At 43.5% G+C, this 22,088-nt stretch overlaps 2 protein-coding genes across 2 annotated transcripts; one reads left to right on the top strand and one right to left on the bottom strand.

The window, feature by feature from the left end:
- Nucleotides 1-12,146: 12,146 nt before the first annotated feature.
- Nucleotides 12,147-15,663, bottom strand: LOC128462174 (GMP reductase 1-like; the record flags this gene model as incomplete). The annotated part of the gene is made up of 7 exons (XM_053447473.1): nt 12,147-12,221; nt 13,990-14,119; nt 14,234-14,393; nt 14,598-14,729; nt 15,161-15,242; nt 15,318-15,491; nt 15,571-15,663. Coding segments are annotated over 7 exons (846 nt in total), but the record flags the coding sequence as incomplete, so codon positions are not given.
- A 563-nt stretch (nt 15,664-16,226) lies between these two features.
- LOC128462175 (translation initiation factor IF-2-like) lies at nt 16,227-21,638 on the top strand. The gene is made up of 7 exons (XM_053447474.1): nt 16,227-16,236; nt 16,754-16,892; nt 19,802-19,935; nt 20,303-20,329; nt 20,471-20,834; nt 21,139-21,267; nt 21,635-21,638. The coding sequence occupies exons 1-7, from the start codon at nt 16,227-16,229 to the stop codon at nt 21,636-21,638; spliced, it is 807 nt and encodes a 268-aa protein (XP_053303449.1).
- The last annotated feature ends 450 nt before the right edge of the window (nt 21,639-22,088 follow it).

Below are 22,088 nucleotides of genomic sequence, written 5' to 3' on the forward strand. Positions count from 1 at the left end.
GCAGATTCATGCCGTGTGCGTGATGCCGACACGCCGAGCAGCAGCGACTCCGACCCAGGAGAAGGCCCCTCCGCTGCAGCAGAGAAAGGTGAAGCCCCCGGGGTCGAGCATTACCTGAGCTCCAGAGCCCTCCAGCTCCCAGCCCGGAGCCGGTCCCCCTGATGCCCCTCACACACACACACCTACCTCCCTGAGTCTTGAGGTGGAGGTGTGGTCATCACTTTTTTTTTATTTCATAACCATAATAATACCTTTATATATATGTAGCAATTTTAACACTGCACAGATACATAGAACTTACTTAGAAGTATAAATAAAGCCAATGTAGAGTCCAAATCATATTCAAATGTACATGTTCATCACACAAATAAGATAATTGTGTCACTATCAAGTCCATGACGTTGTACTCACTCATAGATGTCGGCCCTTTCATCAACATCCACAAATTATCCCCTGAGAAAACACTAACACTGTCAAAAAAACAATATCTCGGGCAAGTCGTCCTCTGACCAGAAGGTTACCAGTACAATCCCAGTCTTTCCATGTGAATGTCTGTGTGTCCTTGGGCAAGGTGCTAAATCCCCAAATTGCAACTTCTCATCTTGAAAGTGCTGCATGTTGATTTATGAATAGTTGAATAGCAAGAATGGTACTGAAGCACTTTGATAGGTCATCATGACTAGAAAACAACTACATAGATAAAGACCATAAAGGAAATGATCATAAATCTGTTGTGTCATTGTTGGGGTTCAATTAAAAGTTAATTCTGCCCCCCCCCCCCCCCCCCCCCCTCCCTTCCATTCAGATCTGCTCCAAACGTAATTGGTTCTTCTCTGACCCAATCTGCTTCTTTCCACATAGTTTTCTGCTCTAACTTTGCAGTTGTTCTTGGGTAATTTGACAGCGGTGAAAACAACGGGTGACGTCTTTAATTGTCTAGGTTTGTCACAACTGAAGGAGATGCTGAACATCTCTACCAGTGGATACAAAAATACTTAAGGGTCCTGTGTCCTTTGTCGCTAATCCATGTCTCCCCCTCAGAGCCCGAAGCCTTGGAGGAGTCGCCCTCTCCTGAGGAGGAGCCGGCGGCATCTTCACCCGGAGCAGTCGAGACTAAGGAGGGTGAGAGCGAGGCGGCGGCATCTTCACTTGCAGGCGATGCAGAGCCCACAGAGAACGGAGAGCAGAAGGCCGATTACGAAGCCGGGGAGGAGAAGGAAGGAAAGGCCACAGAGAAGAAAGAGTGAGTCTCAACCAGAGAAGGAGTTTGTCAACTCTGAACGCTGCGATATTTCACTTTTATCTGTTTATATTATCCTTACCTCTGCTGGATAACTGCAGACTGCTCCTCCTGGCCGCAGTGTTGCATTTCCACAAGATTACATTACATTACATCTCATTTCATTACATTACATCACATTACATTACATTATATTACATTACATTTCATTTAGCTGACACTTTTATCCAAAGTGACTTACAATAAGTGCTTTCAACCTCGAGGGTACAACAAGAATCAAGAAAGTACCATTTCTTCAAAAATAAAGCAAAACTACAAAGTGCTATAAGTAAGTGCCATTTAAGTGCTACTAAATTGTTAGTTTCAAATTGTATTCAAGGTATAGTTGAGGTATGTTTTTAGTTTGCAGCGGAAGATGTATAAACTTTCTGATGTCCGGATGTCGATGGGGAGCTCATTCCACCATTTAGGAGCCAGGACAGCAAACAGTCGTGATTTGGATATGTGACCTTTCACCGCCACACTCATCCCCCTCTTTACGTAGCTGTCAGACAGATGTACCAGTCTCTTGCAGGAGACCAGGAGGAGGAGACCACGATGGCATCAAGAAACTGTTACCAGTTCAGTCCGCATCTGAAAACTCAAAGAGCAGCATTGGCTGTGATGGATTGTTCTGTACATTTCAGAATAAGGCTCAGATTATATTTTGGCTTCCGTACAAAAATAAATCATCTGAATTCCAGAACAAATCAGTTTACCTGTAGAAGATTAAGTTTTGGATGGTTTTACTTTTAAAACAGCTTTTTATTGTCAACGTAACACAGAGTGGAGTCAAATCCTATATTTTTACAGTGCTCTCTGGGAAGGCTCCACCCTCAACCCTTCTTTGGCTCATCGACGAGCCAAAGAAGGGTTGCGCCTGTACCAGGTGCACTCTCTCTATCACAAATGAGTGGGAATGTAATATAATTAACTTCTTCCAGTTTTGCCATATGAGGCCCAGACGTCCTTGCACAACATGTTTTGGCACAGTGGGCTGCAGGAGAGGCCAGATCCCGGTCGTTAGCCAACGAGCACCCACAGATCCAGGGGTCTCATTTATAACCTCTGCGTACGCACAACATGGGGCCTGAAACGTGCGTGCGCCACTTCTCACACAAACGTTGGGATTTATAAAAACAAACTTGACGGGACAAATGTTGTATGTCCACGCAAACTCTGACCCATGGGTACAAACGTTTTGGAAAGTGGCGACGCAGACTTGAGTTGGTGAACTGAAGCAGATTATTGATCCAATTCATCAATAACATTGAAACCAACAGCTGAGTTTTGCTCGCGGGACATATTATATGTCCCCCCCATAGAATAACAAAGTGCTGCTCACTGCTCACAGATGCACTGTATGAATGTATGGGTGAATGTAAAACTGTACTGTAAAGCTCTTTGAGTGGCCATCAAGACTAGAAAAGCGCTAGATAAATATAAAACCATTTACTAACCTTTTTAATACAAAAATATACAAAACAACTTACAGCAAATTATGCTCAGATTCCATTAAACAGCGGCGTTACGGAGCCGAGTCATTAATGGTTTAATAATATCTTCTTACACTGTACGTGTATCATCAAATCTCTGTAGTGAATGGGACTGTGCCTTCAAGCGCAAAGGAGATCACTTACAATAAATAAATAAACTTTCCAAATAATATCCCAGAGTGGAGGTGAGGATCCACAGATGTGAGGGAATCGGTCCGATACTCTAAATAAATAAATACTGCCGTGACAGTAGTGCGGGGTTCTGATGTGTGATGTGTGCACGTGAATGGAAGGACGGGGAGGAAACGAGGGTTTAGCGATGTCTGATCAGCTGATATAGATTCTATTGATATGTGATCTGTGATCTTTTTTTTCTTCAGGCTCCGTTCTTTCTCTCGTCTTCACTCTCACACATTGTGTTATCCACAACAGCAGCAGAGTATCAGTGTATTTTCTTTATTAGTGACATCACTGCTGTCCCATGAGTCGCTCTTCACCTCCACCTCACGAAACAAACACCTCGATGTCAGTGTCAGAAAGTTTCGCTTCCTCTTCTCATCGCTTGACACTGTGACGCCGTCAGGACTCACGGTGGTCACCCATTGGTCAGCAGCATCATTTAATATTCGAGCTGTGCTTTGCATTGACCATTTATGGTTGAAAGTGGGCGTGTGGAGGGCGGATTTGGAGGCAGATCCACGTACAAACTTTTCCAGGTGGACTGTGATTTATAAAGCGAACATTGCGTTCAGGTGTGAGTGCGCACGGTTTTACAAATCAGAATTTTCTTTTGCTCATGAGTCCAAGGGCTGGGTGATATATCAAGAATTATCATGATAAACGTCACATCAGCTTTTTTTTCAAGTTTATAGGCAGATTTTTGCTCCTTAATGAGGTCTATGTTATTAAAGTCATTTTCCTATGTAGGAAAAGGACTCTATGTCATTAGAGTCCTTTTCCTTTGTTGAACCGTACTTGTAAAGGCAAAAATCTGCATTTAAACTTAAAGGCAAAAATCTGCTATTAAAGGTGAGAAGACAAGGTGCTCCAGTAGTAACTAACAAACCATCACTCTCCTCACTATCTTCCCAGTAGTCAGGCGAGAAGATTGATTAGACAGTGTCACTCTGAACCTCTCCTCACATCCAACCAGATTGCTACAGGCACTCGACCGACCCATATTCAGGTAATTTACCCAACTGTAAATTACCTCCTGCTTCTGTTCTTTCACCATCATCATCATATCAGCAAACTGATATGATGATGCAAAATCTCACAAAGCAACATGCCTAGTAAGAAGTATCCAAATATGATATTTTCCAACATTCTATGTTTAATTACACCTAATATTGATTGGTTCCTTCCAATCAAGAGAGCAAGACTAACCAGAGCTGAGTCAGTGTATTCACTCATACAGGAAGTCTTGTTTTAAACCTGTTGTGTTTGTCACTTATTGACAATTTGGAATTCTAAACATTGTCCAAGGGCTGGGTGATATATCAAGAATTATCAAGATAAATGTCACATCAGCTTTTTTTTCAAGTTTATAGGCAGATTTCTGCTCCTGAGTGATGTCTATGTCATTAAAGTCATTCTCCTATGTAGGAAAAGGACTCTATGTCATTAGAGTCCTTTTCCTTTGTTGAACCGTACTTGTAAAGGCAAAAATATGCATTTAAACTTAAAGGCAAAAATCTGCTATTAAAGGTGAGAAGACAAGGTGCTCCAGTAGTAACTAACAAACCATCACTCTCCTCACTATCTTCCCAGTAGTCAGGCGAGAAGATTGATTAGACAGTGTCACTCTGAACCTCTCCTCACATCCAACCAGTTTGGCACTCGACCGACCCATATTTAGGTAATTTACCCAATTGTAAATTCCCTCCTACTTCTGTTCTTTCACCATCATCATCATATCAGTTTGCTGATATAATGATGCAAAATCTCACAAAGCAACATGCCTAGTAAGAAGTATCAAAATATGATATTTTCCAACATTCTATGTTTAATTACATCTAATATTGATTGGTTCCTTCCAATCAAGAGAGCAAGACTAACCAGACCTGAGTCAGTGTATTCACTCATACAGGAAGTCTTGTTTTAAACCTGTTGTGTTTGTCACTTATTGACAATTTGGAATTCTAAACATTGTCCAAGGGCTGGGTGATATATCAAGAATTATCAAGATAAATGTCACATCAGCTTTTTTTTTCAAGTTTATAGGCAGATTTCTGCTCCTGAGTGATGTCTATGTCATTAAAGTCATTTTCCTATGTAGGAAAAGGACTCTATGTCATTAGAGTCCTTTTCCTTTGTTGAACCGTACTTGTAAAGGCAAAAATCTGCATTTAAACTTAAAGGCAAAAATCTGCTATTAAAGGTGAGAAGACAAGGTGTTCCAGTAGTAACTAACAAACCATCACTCTCCTCACTATCTTCCCAGTAGTCAGGCGAGAAGATTGATTAGACAGTGTCACTCTGAACCTCTCCTCACATCCAACCAGTTTGGCACTCGACCGACCCATATTCAGGTAATTTACCCAATTGTAAATTCCCTCCTACTTCTGTTCTTTCACCATCATCATCATATCAGTTTGCTGATATAATGATGCAAAATCTCACAAAGCAACATGCCTAGAAAGAAGTATCAAAATATGATATTTTCCAACATTCTATGTTTAATTACATCTAATATTGATTGGTTCCTTCCAATCAAGAGAGCACGACTAACCAGAGCTGAGTCAGTGTGTTCACTCAATCAGGAAGTCTTGTTTTAAACCTGTTGTGTTTGTCACTTATTGACAAATTGGAATTCTAAACATTGTCCAAGGGCTGAGTGATATATCAAGAATTATCATGATAAATGTCACATCAGCTTTTTTTTAAAGTTTATAGGCAGATTTCTGCTCCTTAATGAGGTCTATGTCATTAAAGTCATTTTCCTATGTAGGAAAAGGACTCTATGTCATTAGAGTCCTTTTCCTTTGTTGAACCGTACTTGTAAAGGCAAAAATCTGCATTTAAACTTAAAGGCAAAAATCTGCTATTAAAGGTGAGAAGACAAGGTGCTCCAGTAGTAACTAACAAACCATCACTCTCCTCCCTATCTTCCCAGTAGTCAAGCGAGAAGATTGATTAGACTTATACAGCATCTTTTTGTCAAATAAAGTGACCACCAACAAGAAAGATCATCATGAGCCAGGTAAGACCAGATATACACAAACTGAAATCCACAAAGCAGTGGGCATATATAGAAATTACATATACAGACTTTTCTGATAATTAATGTCAGTCTACTCGATTGAAGATTGGTGAGTGGTTTATTTCATTTACACAATTGTAAAGAGTCCAACCTTCAAATTCTTCAAAATAAGATGGAATGTACCACAGAGATTTATTTCACCGATCTGATTGATGACCAGGAACATCATACTGGATATTCTGGTCATATTCTGTTTAATAAATAGATATTCATTAAATATCTATTTAATTGAAGTCATTAGAATATTCCTCTGTGATTGACTGATTCCTCTGTTTATGCTAAAATGTATATAGCACTGTGTGATAAAACCCATTCATGCTCATAAATTCTCTGATCTGTCAAAGATAAAGATCAAAGAAATCTGTTTAACACTACATAATCTGTCTGATTCAGGTTTGAAGTCATTGTGGTTCTGTACATTTTTTTTCAGAGAAACCTTCAGCGTGTAGTGTACTCCAGGGCCAAGAGACAGCCAGGTCAGTCCTGCAGTCTAAATCCTCTTTAAGGCTTAGAATCACATCGGCACAGCTATAGTGACTCAAGAAGCCAGGCTGTAGACCTCCTGTCCCTATAGACTGCAGAGATGCTCTAGTACCCAACAGCAGACATGGAAGCCCCCTTACTCCCTCCCATCTGCTAGCTGAGCTATAATATTTCATCTTGTCACGCAGCATGCCACAGAAATGTCACTCTGTCTGCCACTTTCACAGCCGTTTGACTCCACTGTATATTTCCTGTGAACTAATCTTAAACCTGTATTTCTTTTTTGTTTGTTGTTTTGTTTTTTTGTGTGGGTGTGTCTCCACAGATCTTAAGGATCCGTACGCAGAGGGAGAGGGGACCTCGAACACCATCGACCGCAGCAAGATGCCAAAGTTCTCCAAGGTGAGACGAACTGTCAGAGGCTTCGACGCAGATCTTACCATTCTACCTTTTTCTTACCTTCCATTCTGATTCTGGTTCTGTGAGGATTGTACAAATGCACTGCATACAGGAGACGTGAAGCTGCTATCTACTTTCTGTACATAGTTGATTTGCTCATATTTCTACATTGGAATCACAAAACAATGACAAACAATTACAACGATTGCACGCCCTCAACTCAGAGTAAATCAATTCAACAATATACATAATGATTTGTATAATGAGTTTAATATTGTGAAAATGTATCAAAACAAGAGAAGTTGAATATAGTAGATTTTGTGAAATCAGCAGTGACCTCTGAGCAGAAACTGAGCACAGTCAATGTGAAAAGTTGTGAGGCTCATTTCTTGTGCCTGATGGTCTGTGCTGAATCTGGAGGCTGTTTTGAAAACTCAGTCTCGGTGGAACATCGAAGCTTAGTTCTCCCTCTGCTGGACATTTTGAGAACACGGAAGAGTGGAAATCTTTACCTGTAGATTTCAGGCTAAACTTTCAGACTTTTCCTTTCATATTTTCTACTATTGTCGTCTGTAGTTTTTATTGCTGGAAATGTGACAAGTGATCATAATCCCTTCTCTTTCTGCAGCCTAAAATGGACAAGAACACCTGCAGTGGAGGAGACGAGGACAGTGACTCAGGTGAGGTCACACCACATGACTTTTGAAGCTGTCGGTTCACTGTGCAGTTCACACTACATGACCTGCTGTCTTGTAGCTGTTTGGAGTTTTTGATGACAGGGTGTCACACACTTCACAATGTTTCGACTGTTCCGCTCTGTTTAGCTGTCGTTGTCGATGGTTCATCTAAGATATTAAGCCTGTTAGAAATCTGGGAGTCTGATAGTCTTTCATATCTATTACATTTTACGAGAATTTCCTTCAGTATATTCTCAAAAAGGTTTTAATTTAAACTGATGAAACCCTGATATTAAACAGTAACTTACAGCATATCCTGTATATGGAGTCAGGTGAAGCATCTTCCTCTAAATGACTGAACCATGACTCTGATCATCCACAATCGTTATTTTTCACTTATCTCTCTTGTAACGTTTCATCTCTGGAACAGAACTATCACTCACAGCGTGCCACAACCGCTTCTCATTGCTGCAGTCCAGCCCCTCACCCCCATCCTCCACCACTCGGAAAAGGTATGAGATGACAAAGCTGTCTGATTTTAAGGATCCTGTTGGTGTTAGGTTTCTCTGAAACATGAGGAGAGTGTTTCTGTGATTCTGATATTTATCTCTCCTGTTAGCAGGATATTTATAACTCTGATTAACTAGTTTCCATTGACTTAAAAATAAATTAGTTTTGTTATTAGGGTTTTGTTTCACTTCTGTTTAGGTCAGTGATAATAATTTGCAGTAGGTTCCAAATTGGGTGAAAAGCTTGAAATTCACAGTTTCTCATTTATACTGACATCCTTCCTGACTCTTTGTTTATTTGTCGTAGCAGCACAGCCAAAAAGCGCAGAAAGCGCAGAAATCGCAGCGACAAGCTGCAGAGCTCTTCCCCGGCATCGTCTATGCCTGGTCCATTCACCAGGGGAAACAGTTCAGAGGAGCTGCTGGAGAGTCCAACTCCACAGAGTGTCAAAGACGACCAACCTGAGCCGGAGCTCAGCAGCAGCGACCCAGAGCCTGGTGAGACGCAGCTCACTGCCCAACACCATACAGACAGGACGATAATACTGACACATTCACTCTCTGCTGATTGAATTCTGAAGACATGTATTCATCTGTACTTTTCCGTCTTCCAGATGATGTGCCAAAAGTGCAGCCAGTTGGTGAGATGTCTTCCTCACCTGGGTTTGTGCAGCCTGAAGCCCCCGTGGAGAGACCGGAAGCTCAGCCCACTCCTCCTGCAATTGAACCGGAGCTTCCCCTCCCCGCCAGTCATAGCAGTACAGGCAGAGAGCGCAGAAAGCGCAGAAAGCGCAGCGACAAGCTGCAGAGCTCTTCCCCGGCATCGTCTATGCCTGGTCCATTCACCAGGGGAAACAGTTCAGAGGAGCTGCTGGAGAGTCCAACTCCACAGAGTGTCAAAGACGACCAACCTGAGCCGGAGCTCAGCAGCAGCGACCCAGAGCCTGGTGAGACGCAGCTCACTGCCCAACACCGGACAGACAGGACGATAATACTGACACATTCACTCTCTGCTGATTGAATTCTGAAGACATGTATTCATCTGTACTTTTCCGTCTTCCAGATGATGTGCCAAAAGTGCAGCCAGTTGGTGAGATTTCTTCCTCACCTGGGTTTGTGCAGCCTGAAGCCCCCGTGGAGAGACCGGAAGCTCAGCCCACTCCTCCTGCAAGTGAACCGGAGCTTCCCCTCCCCGCCAGTCATAGCAGTACAGGCAGAGAGCGCAGAAAGCGCAGCGACAAGCTGCAGAGCTCTTCCCTGGCATCGTCTATGCCTGGTCCATTCACCAGGGGAAACAGTTCAGAGGAGCTGCTGGAGAGTCCAACTCCACAGAGTGTCAAAGACGACCAACCTGAGCCGGAGCTCAGCAGCAGCGACCCAGAGCCTGGTGAGACGCAGCTCACTGCCCAACACCATACAGACAGGACGATAATACTGACACATTCACTCTCTGCTGATTGAATTCTGAAGACATGTATTCATCTGTACTTTTCCGTCTTCCAGATGATGTGCCAAAAGTGCAGCCAGTTGGTGAGATGTCTTCCTCACCTGGGTTTGTGCAGCCTGAAGCCCCCGTGGAGAGACCGGAAGCTCAGCCCACTCCTCCTGCAATTGAACCGGAGCTTCCCCTCCCCGCCAGTCATAGCAGTACAGGCAGAGAGCGCAGAAAGCGCAGAAAGCGCAGCGACAAGCTGCAGAGCTCTTCCCCGGCATCGTCTATGCCTGGTCCATTCACCAGGGGAAACAGTTCAGAGGAGCTGCTGGAGAGTCCAACTCGACAGAGTGTCAAAGACGACCAACCTGAGCCGGAGCTTAGCAGCGACCCAGAGTCTGGTGAGACGCAGCTCACTGCCCAACACTGGACAGACAGGACGATAATACTGACACATTCACTCTCTGCCATTCATCACACTGTTGTGACTGTGGTTGTTTATTTCTCATGTTAAAGGAGATATGACCAGTTAAAGTCAGAGAACCCCTAAATAATAAACTTGTAAAGCCCATATCTCCATTAATTAGGAGGCTTGTTGAACTTGAAACTGTCACAGTAACAACATGTCACAGCTTGTAAACAGATTCATATATTTTTATTACATTACTTATATGTGAAGAACTGTTAAGTGTAGTTTGTGATACAAATATTACCTTTTGCTGATTGAATTCTTTCAGATGATGCGCCAAGACTGCCAGTTGGTGAGAAGTCACAGAAACTCCCGTGTCTTCAGTCAGACGCCTCCAGCTCTGAGGCGACTCTGTCTGAAGGAAGCTGGTCTCCCGGGGAGCTGAGACACCAGATGTTGAGACTCCTGCTGGAGGACATGGCCAGTGACGAGGATATCTTCAACTGTGTGAAGGTACGAAAAGTGACATCAACCAGTCTCTGCGAGTTAGTGGTAAAAATCCTGAAGGGCAGACGGAGTGGGGCTGAGTTACACCTCATTGTAAAGTGACAGAATATACTTATATTTCGGACCTTGAGGCTGATATTGGTCCACCACTGTTGATAAGATCTCATCAATACAATTCCTGGATCCACCTGTGCTCCAAAATGTTATGGTTTCCCCCCTGGGTCACACAAACGTTCATGGAAATCACTTCAGTAGTTTTGGATGAATCCTGCTGACAAACTAACAAAACAAATGAAAACATACTCCTCCTCACCTCCTCTGTTCTCCGTTTCTCAGGAGAAGCTGGAGAGAACTCAGAAGAGCTCGTCTCCCTACCTGAGGGAGTTGATGACGGCTGTGTGCAAGGCAGCAGTGAAGGGTAAGCTCTCCACCATCCGGAGCAGACACTCCTCTGCTCTGCTCCAATCGCACACCGCTGATTACAATATGTACTCTCTGCCGAGCGCATGAATTTACTCTGCCTCCTGCTTCACTGTGCAGGAAACACCAACTGTCGAGTGCACGCGGCCCTCCTTCAGAAGAGAGTGCCTGTAACACTCGAGTACCGTTACTCAGAGAGGGAGCAACAGATACAAGCTCTTCGGGAACTTCAGGCGCTGATCGTCGCCCTCGATCAGCCTCCGGGTAAGTTCTGCATCAGAGTTCACTCCAAATGAAACTCACACATGATCCTTTTTCTTCTTTTCTTAAGAATAAACTGTGCAACAAGTTCTCAGTTGTGATCAAACCAGTGTAACAGATCACTCTCACTACAAGGTCCATTTAGTAGCTTCTCTGGAGCTTTGCTTCTTGTCACATGATTCTCATCAGCAGAAGAACTTCGCCTTGTTATATGGAATTGTAGATTTTCAGATTTCCGTTTATTTTTTAAGCACTTTAAGGACATTTGGAACAATTTGGTTTAAACTTTGAATCTCAAATTTGTTCTCCACTGACATTAACTTCATTTGGTAATTTGAGGAACATCACTCCGACTCCAATTCCCTTTTGCAAAACACAATGCCGTCTTCAGTAATTTCTAAACCATCACATTTAATGTTTCCTATCTAGATACAAATCTCATTAATTGAATTGATAAGATTAGGAATTGGTCTCACTTCACAGAGCATGGGATTTATTTCTGTATCATCACAGCTGAAACAATAACTGACATGTATTTGTTCTCCAGACCTCCTCCGGATTTTCTTCCATTGCATGTATGACAAGGACGTCAGTTCCAAGGGCGCGTTCTGCAAGTCGGGGATGAGCAATGACCTGGCCGATCAGCTGGGTAATGGCGTGGCCCTCAAGACCGTCACGGCCTTCTTCACCTGGCTGCGGGAGGCGGAGTCCCAAGATGATTGAAGAGAGGAGACCCCCGGGGGACAGGGCGTAGCAGAACTACGTCCTTACAGCAGGACGACATGTTTACGTCTGGAATTTTTTCTTCCTATTTTTTCTTTTTTCTTCCTTTTCTTTTGAAAAACATAAACAAAGACAATAAAAAGTATTTAAAAAAAGCTCGTTCTCATGATTTGTTCCTTCCATGGTTTGGTGCTTGTAGGGGATATGACTCAGTGTGTCTGTGTGTGATGAACTGAGACAGTTGTGTTGTGTTGGAAGTTGCCGTAGCATCGTCAGAAGACCTGTGTGATCAGACCAGGAGAAGCAGCTGAGCGAAGAGCTGCCTTCTCTTCAGGATCAACGACACAGGTTCCACTCGTTTGGTCTGTTAAGTTGACGAAGCCCAAACAGTCAAACAGCACTGTGTCGTTGAAAGTGTCTCAGCAGCTTGTCGCCTCATATATTTCTTATTTGTACCCTCTTTTGTATGTGTGTATCTAGGTTGTGTGTTTATGAAGCTATGACATGTTGGAGTGTTGTCCGGCTCAATGTGGTCACGTGACCACCAGATCGCCCAAAACACACCCATTGTGAACATGGATACCGGAGACTTATTGGTTGACTGGTGATTCAATTACTTGACAATGATTTAGTTTATGTCCAAGCAATAAATTTGCATTGATAAATATGACTGTATATAATTGTTTAACAGGTATTTTCCAGAACTGAAGATTAGACCCAAAACCCTGAAATATTAACTTTACAATTAAATATGCAAATGTTGTACAAATGTTTTTTTATTGCTACTGTTGCTTTTTCTCAGTGAAGGTTAAACGCTCATGCTTCAGGATATGAGTTCTCTGTCAGTGTGTGTCTGTGCGTGTGTGTTCTTAAGGGGGTTTGTTTTTTTTACTCTTGAAACAAGTCACTTATGTTTACAGATACAAAACGGTTGTCTACCACTGCTGATCAGAAGAAGTTGTTTTGTTGTGTCTCATTAGACAGAGGTAAACAGATGTTTGTTCCACTTTATTTCCCATGAAGGTTTTTCTGGAGTCGTTTATCTATATTCACAAATATTGATTCAGTTCATGTTTGTCATGATTTTAATTTGTTAAATTGCTTCAATTGTTTCTCTGTGACAAGAAGTTAAACACTCACTGAACCTCAGGCACAGTAGTATTTGTAACCAACCAGTTTCAGTTGAGTTAGTTATAGTTAGATAGTTAAATAATTCAAACTTAGCAAGTCAACAAGCTGTCAAAAAACAAACATGTTTAAACTCCAAGAAAATTGTCGGCTCAGATTTGTCTCTATAGCAGAATAAACCATCTGAAATATACTGAATGTGTGAAACAGTTGCTCATCTTCAGGTTCCTCTGACTCAGATGAATCATCCCGACACAAGCATGCAGACATAAAAAGACACATAAAGAAAGTCGAATGTGGTGGTGAAAATGATTTGCAGAGCTCGGAGAAGCTCCGAGTAATGATCAACACGAGAGGTGAAATCAGCAGAGAGCTCTGCATTCACTTTATTGCGACATGATGATTTCTCCAGTGACAATTAAAGGGCGGCGTTTCTGGGATCTTGCAAACATTGATTGAAACATTCCTTCCAACCGAACGGTCTCCGGAGACGTATCAGACTCCTGCTGCCGAGTGTGTTTACATGCAAAGTGTTAGCTCCCATCCTTTATATGCTGTTACTGTAGAAATGCTCAGGGTAAACGAGTCTTTAGAAAGATATCAGAAGTACGCATGCCTCAGTGGAGGGTTTCATGTCCCTAGGTTGTTATAACTGAAACATGTCATTTGAACATGACCCATTCAGAAATGAAATCAATAGCACATTATGTCTGTAAGCATGTAAACACACTCGCTGTAGGTTGAAGGGAGGTGATGCCTCTGGGAGAAAGTTTCAAGTCAACCTGCAGGAAAATAACATTCATGACAGCAGATATCCTGAGAGACACAGGTCAGGTCATTGTGTGTGTGTGTGTGTGTGTGTGTTTCTCCTCCTGAATGTTACACCACTGTCCTAATATTGCACATTTGAACTCTGCATAACACATGTACAATGCATATTACGCAGCCTTATATGTGTGTGTGTGTGTCTACAATCCGCTAAGTGAACATGTGGCTTGACTGACCAAGCTGAGCTCCTTCAGCTTGGCGGCGCCCACGTAGGTGCAGGTGGAGCGCAGCCCCCCCAGCACATCACGGATGGTGTTCTCCACGTCTCCCCTGTACGGCACCTCCACCGTCCTCCCCTCAGATGCCCTGAAGGAGAAGGAGGGAGACACACACAGAACTCAGGCCCAGTGAGTACAAGTCTTTGTTGAATCATCAGGATGAATCAGAAACTCGCAGCATCTCCAGACACCAGTGTCTCACCTGTACTCAGCGACCCCGCCCACGTACTTCTTCATGGCCGTGTCGGAGCTCATGCCGTAGAAGAGTTTGTACTTCTTGCCGTTCTTCTCGATGACCTCCCCGTTGCACTGGTCGTGGCCGGCGAGCATTCCCCCCATCATCACAAAGTCGGCCCCGGCCCCTGAGGAGCGGAGGCATAGATAAACATATTCTCTTAAAAGCTGAGGCTCTTATATTGATCTAATCTATGGATCAGGTTAATATTAGTTTATTATTACACTATCTTTACCTGACTTGAACATAGTTGATATTTTTGACAGGTGACTGATGCCCACCAGCAGAATAAGAAGCTTTAAGTATAGTGTACTTATTATATATACTCTACAATAATACTTGGTTTTTGTACTTACAGAGATGATGTGTCCTTTCAGTCCATGGGCTGAGTCTGCACACTCTATGACAGCACTGAGCTGTGGGTAACCCACTCCGGTCTTGATCCTCGTCGTGCACACAGAACCTGCAACACACACATTGGAAAAGTCAATCTTCAGACCACTATATATTATAATAATAATAATATGTACTTCACGTACAGCACCTCATAATCAAACCAGTGCTCCAGTCTCTCTGTAGCAACCTGAGAGCTGTACCTCTCACCCTGAGAGTGGAGCATGGACTCAGTGACTCTATAATGCATAGATATGCTAAATGTGCTGTAAGAAGCACCTGGAGACTATAAATTAAAAAGAGAAAACACCTGGAGGGGCAGCACAAAGTGAGGAGGTTACCGGTCCTAATCCCAGTTTGGCCGGAGCCTTTCTGTGTGGAGTTTGCCTGTTGTCTCAGTGTCTACATTGGTTTTCTCCAGCTTCCTCCCAGATTGTGGGTGTGTGTGTGTGTGTTTTTCTGTGTGGACCCACTCTTCAGACTATGATCAGATGCACCCACCTGGCCCGATGCCCACTTTGATGATGTCGGCCCCGGAGAGGATGAGCTCCTCCACCATCTCCCCTGTTACCACGTTACCGGCCTCCAGAGGCACAGAGGACGTTACAGTTCAGCACGCAGCTCTAACCGGACACACAACCGCCGGCCTCTCTCTTACCATGATGGTGTGTTTGGGGAACTTCCCTCTGACCGTCTTCACAAACTCCACAAAGTACTCGGAGTAGCCGTTGGCCACGTCCAGACAGATGTACTTGAGGGTGGGGACGGCTTCCACGATGGCACACAGCTTCTCCAGGTCTGCGTTGCTGCTGCCGGAGCTGGCCGCTAAATGCTGTGAGGAAGAGTGGAAAAGATCTGTATAAATAAAATGTGCACTCTCAGGTTCCTGTAGAGACGTGGGCGACTCTCACCTCCATGCATTCTGGATGAGCAGCAGCAAAGTTCTTCCATTCCTCTACGGAGTAGTGTTTGTGAATGGTTGTGAAGAGGGTGTGCTGCAGAGAGACAGAGAATATACAATATTAAATACAGTAGAAATCCCCCCTGTATGTTGAAATAAAGTGGATTCACTTGGTCTGACGTTTTCGATCACATCTTTATAAAACACCTCATAAGCTTCACACTACAAACCCTATGGGGGGGAATGTTTTCTGAGAGAAGATTCCAGATTCATTCACTAGACTGGCACTCAGTAGAGCTCAACAGAGCCGTATAGGTTCATCTCTGATCCATGCAGCTTCCTTCTAGCAAGTTGTGTGGTTATTGGTCCAGTAGTTTATAACATAAACCTATTAACTATTCCTATTTAGCGTCTTTTCCCACGTGTTCTTCCTCTAACTTCGAGTACTCCGTAGGATTCTAACTACAACTCTTTCACTTTTCCTCCGACTGTTGAGGTGAGTTCGTCACGCGGTGTCGTTTGTTGTTCGCCGGGTGCACGGCTACACGGAGCCGGTACCGGAGAACACGCAGGGGCCGCCGGGTGTCCGCTCCTTTCCGCCTCTCACGCTCACTCCAGCACCGGCGTGTGTTGTTCTCTTCCATGCAGATTCATGCCGTGTGCGCGATGCCGAAACGCTGAGCAGCAGCGACTCCGACCCAGGAGAAGGCCCCTCCGCTGCAGCAGAGAAAGGTGAGGCCCCCGGGGTCGAGCATTACCCGAGCTCCAGAGCCCTCCAGCTCCCAGCCCGGAGCCGGTCCCCCTGATGCCCCTCACACACACACCTACCTCCCTGAGTCTTGAGGTGGAGGTGTGGTCATCACTTTTTTTAATTTCATAACCATAATAATACCTTTATATATATGTAGCAATTTTAACACTGCACAGATACATAGAACTTACTTAGAAGTATAAATAAAGCTGATGTAGAGTCCACATCATATTCAAATGTACATGTTCATCACACAAATAAGATAATTTTGTCACTATCAAGTCCATGACGTTGTACTCACTCATAGATGTCGGCCCTTTCATCAACATCCACAAATTATCCCCTGAGAAAACACTAAGACTGTCAAAAAACAAATATCTCGGGCAAGTCAATACTTAAAGGGTCCTCTGTCCTCTCTCGCTAATCCATGTCTCCCCCTCAGAGCCCGAAGCCTCGGAGGAGTCGCCCTCTCCTGAGGAGGAGCCGGCAGCAGGCGATGCAGAGCCCACAGAGAACGGAGAGGAGAAGGCCGATTACGAAGCTTGGGAAGAGAAGGAAGGAAAGTCAACAGAGAAGAAAGAGTGAGTCTCAACCAGAGAAGGAGTTTGTCAACTCTGAACGCTGCGATATTTCACTTTTATCTGTTTATATTATCCTTACCTCTGCTGGAAAACTGCAGACTGCTCCTCCTGGTCGCAGTGTTGCATTTCCACAAGATTATATTATATTACATTACATTTCATTTAGCTGACGCTTTTATCCAAAGCGACAAGAATCAAGAAAGTACCATTTCTTCAAAAATAAAGCAAAACTACAAAGTGCTATAAGTAAGTGCCATTTAAGTGCTACTAAATTGTTAGTTTCAAATTGTATTCAAGGTATAGTTGAGGTATGTTTTTAGTTTGCAGCGGAAGATGTAAACGAGGGCTCAGGGATGTCTGATCAGCTGATATAGATTCTATTGATATGTGATCTGTGATCTCTTTTTTTTCTTCAGGCTCCGTTCTTTTTCTCGTCTTCACTCTCACACATTGTGTTATCCACAACAGCAGCAGAGTATCAGTGTATTTTCGTTATTAGTGACATCACTGCTTTAGCTGAAATTTTGATTAATGATAGTTTGATCGGAGAGATTTGAAATGTCACTAAATGTCTTCATGCTTCCTCCTCACGCCCACGATTGCACGCCCTCAACTCAGAGTAAATCAATTTAACAATATACATAATGATTTGTATAATGAGTTTAATATTGTGAAAATGTATCAAAACAAGAGAAGTTGAATATAGTAGATTTTGTGAAATCAGCAGTGACCTCTGAGCAGAAACTGAGCACAGTCAATGTGAACGGCTGTGAGGCTCATTTCTTGTGCCTGATGGTCTGTGCTGAATCTGGAGGCTGTTTTGAAAACTCAGTCTCGTTGGAACATCGAAGCTTAGTTCTCCCTCTGCTGGACATTTTGAGAACACGGAAGAGTGGAAATCTTTACCTGTAGATTTCAGTCTAAACTTTCAGACTTTTCCTTTCATATTTTGTACTATTGTCATCTGTAGTTTTTATTGCTGGAAATGTGACAAGTGATCATAATCACTTCTCTTTCTGCAGCCTAAAATGGACAAGAACACCTGCAGTGGAGGAGACGAGGACAGTGACTCAGGTGAGGTCACACCACATGACTTTTGAAGCTGTCGGTTCACTGTGCAGTTCACGCTACATTACCTGCTGTCTTGTAGCTGTTTGGAGTTTTTGATGACAGGGTGTCACATACTTCACAATGTTTCGACTGTTCCGCTCTGTTTAGCTGTCGTTGTCGATGGTTCATCTAAGATATTAAGCCTGTTAGAAATCTGGGAGTCTGATAGTCTTTCATATCTATTACATTTTACGAGAATTTCCTTCAGTATATTCTCAAAAAGGTTTTAATTTAAACTGATGAAACCCTGATATTAAACAGTAACTTACAGCATATCCTGTATATGGAGTCAGGTGAAGCATCTTCCTCTAAATGACTGAACCATGACTCTGATCATCCACAATCGTTATTTTTCACTTATCTCTCTTGTAACGTTTCATCTCTGGAACAGAACTATCACTCACAGCGTGCCACAACCGCTTCTCAGTGCTGCAGTCCAGCCCCTCACCCCCATCCTCCACCACTCGGAAAAAGGTATGAGATGACAAAGCTGTCTGATTTTAAGGATCCTGTTGGTGTTAGGTTTCTCTGAAACATGAGGAGAGTGTTTCTTTGATTCTGATATTTACCTCTCCTGTTGGTGTAACCGGTCTCTCTCTGGTGGTGATTTTCTCTGCGTTGTGTCTAAAAATGGATGACCAGGACTTGTTCTTTTCTTGACACAGGACTTTTATTTCTGTTCAGAGGTTCAGCAAAAGAACAGAAAACATTCATCATTTGGTCACATGCCGGTCTCAGCCAGATCTAGAACATCCTAGTGTCTAATAAAAACAAAAAGACCTATATAAAAAATAATAAGTTCCAAAATACTCAAAGTATTCATAAAAATAAATAACAAAACTATAATTTACAATTACCTTTGAATGTCTCACATTCAATCAAACACGTCATTAAAATAATCAAATCTTCTATTTACAAAATCAACATGAGTCTTATGCAACCAAACATACCTGTTCAGAGGTTCAGCAAAAGAACAGAAAACATTCATTTGGTCAAATGCCTAATGTCGTCGCCAGGCACTAAACTTGACCTCGCCTCCGGCGATTTGACAAACGTGTTTGTTGATCCAGGATTTGAGAAGGAATAATTAGACACTTATACATGAAGTTCTGGAAATTGAACATTTATTGTAAAATAAAGAAATACTTACAGAGAGTCTCTGGGGTTCTGCCGGACACGTCACCAGGTTCACTGGATCATGTCGAGAAGAAGCCCAGTTCAATCCTAAGTCCACAGTATATATAATCAGACACAGGGTGGGCACAGAGGCGGTTCTTTTTCCCTGAGGGAATTCAGCCATTGGCCAGATGTACACTGTTTCCTCAAAGTGCAGTTTTTTGCAAGCACATCACTTTCAACTGACCAGGTGTCCCACTACTGTGGCCTTGGCAAACAGGGAGCTTGCTACAGTGGAGAGACCCAGCAGATTAAACATTTCAGGAGGATTTCATATCTTTTTCTCACCATGTTTCATGAAGCACCTCATTGTATTAGTTCTGGCTCATACAATGAATTTCCATCACACACTTTTCTCCGAATTGTATTTTGGGTCAGATTGACACTCTGATTGACACCTGCTCTTTCTGTGGTCGTGCTCTGGGCCTGACCCTGCGTCTGAGTCAAAAAGATATACATCATTCCAAATATAAGAAACAGTTGTAGCATTATAGAGAAACATAGATATCTCAACACTAACAAAAAAAATACACAGTTCAGAAGGCATTCTTTAGGACACTGTGATATTCACAGTTTCTCATTTATACTGACATCCTTCCTGACTCTTTGTTTATTCGTCGTAGCAGCACAGCCAAAAAGCGCAGAAAGGACAGGAAGCGCAACAACAAGCAGATGATCACTGAGACACCATCACCGTCATCAGCAGACATTGAGGACCAACCTGAGCCGGAGCTCAGCAGCAGCGACCCAGAGTCTGGTGAGACGCAGCTCACTGCCCAACACTGGACAGACAGGACGATAATACTGACACATTCACTCTCTGCCATTCATCACACTGTTGTGACTGTGGTTGTTTATTTCTCATGTTAAAGGAGATATAACCAGTCAAAGTCAGAGTACCCCTAAATAATAAACTTGTAAAGCCCATATCTCCATTAATTAGGAGGCTTGTTGAACTTGAAAGCGTCACAGTCACAACATGTCACAGCTTGTAAACAGATTTATATTTTTTTATTACATTCTTATATGTGAAGAACTGTTAAGTGTAGTTGGTGATACAAATATTACCTTTTGCTGATTGAATTCTGAACACATGTATTCATCTGTACTTTTCCTTCTTCCAGATGATGCGCCAAGACTGCAGCCAGTTGGTGAGAGGTCTTCCTCACCTGGGCTCGTGCAGCCTGAAGCCCCCGTGGAGAGACTGGAAGCTCAAACCACTCCTCCTGCAAGTGAACAGGAGCTTCCCCTCCCCGCCACGCTCAGCACACATGTCAATCTCCCACTTGCAGTGGCCAATTCAGGTGAATGTCCCTCAGACAGGGAGTCAGTCACTTGTAACTTGTCCTCAGACGAGGAGCAGGAACCCTCTGTGGCACCACCTCGGCCTCCCAGCACAGACGAGCCTCTCTTGGACGCCCCAAGAACTCTGGCTGCCTTGTCTGTATTAGCCACAAAGGATTTGAACGGCCTTGCAGAGTCAAGGACTGAGCTGGCGACAGCGTCCAATGAGCCTTCTCTCATGCACCCTGCTGGACTCCAGCCCCAGGCCTCTAGTCCTGAAGCCTCCAGTGAAACTGTGCCTCCTGACATGAGGCCACAGGTTGCCTTTCCTGCACTGCTCCCAGACTTCGACCCAAGGAGAACTCTGGAAAGGTATGAGATGACAACACTGTCTGATTTTAAGGATCCTGTTGGTGTTAGGTTTCTCTGAAACATGAGGAGAGTGTTTCTTTGATTCTGATATTTATCTCTCCTGTTAGCAGGATATTTATAACTCTGATTAACTAGTTTCTATTGACTTAAAGAGAAATTTGTTTTGTTATTAAGGTTTTGTTTCACTTCTGTTCAAGTCAGTAATAATAATTTTCTGTAGGTTCCAAATTGGATAAAAAGCTTGATATTCAGAGTTTCTCATTTATACTGACATCCTTCCTGACTCTTTGTTTATTCGTCGTAGCAGCACAGCCAAAAAGCGCAGAAAGGGCAGGAAGCGCAACAACAAGCAGATGATCACTGAGACACCATCACCGTCATCAGCAGACAATGAGGACCAACCTGAGCCGGAGCTCAGCAGCAGCGACCCAGAGTCTGGTGAGACGCAGCTCACTGCCCAACACCGGACAGACAGGACGATAATACTGACACATTCACTCTCTGCCATTCATCACACTGTTGTGACTGTGGTTTATTTCTCATGTTAAAGGAGATATGACCAGTCAAAGTCAGAGAACCCCTAAAAAATAAACTTGTAAAGCCCATATCTCCATTAATTAGGAGGCTTGTTGAACTTGAAACTGTCACAGTCACAACATGTCACAGCTTGTAAACAGATTTATATTTTTTTATTACATTCTTATGTGAAGAACTGTTAAGTGTAGTTTGTGATACAAATATTACCTTTTGCTGATTGAATTCTGAACACATGTATTCATCTGTTCTTTTCCTTCTTCCAGATGATGCGCCAAGACTGCAGCCAGTTGGTGAGAGGTCTTCCTCACATGGGCTCGTGCAGCCTGAAGCCCCCGTGGAGAGACTGGAAGCTCAAACCACTCCTCCCGCAAGTGAACAGGAGCTTCCCCTCCCCGCCACGCACTGCACATGTGTTAATCTCCCACATGCAGTGGCCAATTCAGGTGAATGTCCCTCAGACAGGGAGTCAGTCACTTGTAACTTGTCCTCAGAGGAGGAGCAGGAACCCTCTGTGGCACCACCTCGGCCTCCCAGCACAGACGAGCCTCTCTTGGACGCCCCAAGAACTCAGGCTGCCTTGTCTGTAGCAGCCACCGAGGATTTGAACGGCCTTGCAGAGTCAAGGACTGAGCTGGCGACAGCGTCCAATGAGCCTTCTCTCATGCACCCTGCTGGACTCCAGCCCCAGGCCTCTAGTCCTGAAGCCTCCAGTGAAAC

This window comes from Pleuronectes platessa, chromosome 18, assembly GCF_947347685.1.
Source record: "Pleuronectes platessa chromosome 18, fPlePla1.1, whole genome shotgun sequence".
Classification (NCBI taxonomy): domain Eukaryota; kingdom Metazoa; phylum Chordata; class Actinopteri; order Pleuronectiformes; family Pleuronectidae; genus Pleuronectes; species Pleuronectes platessa.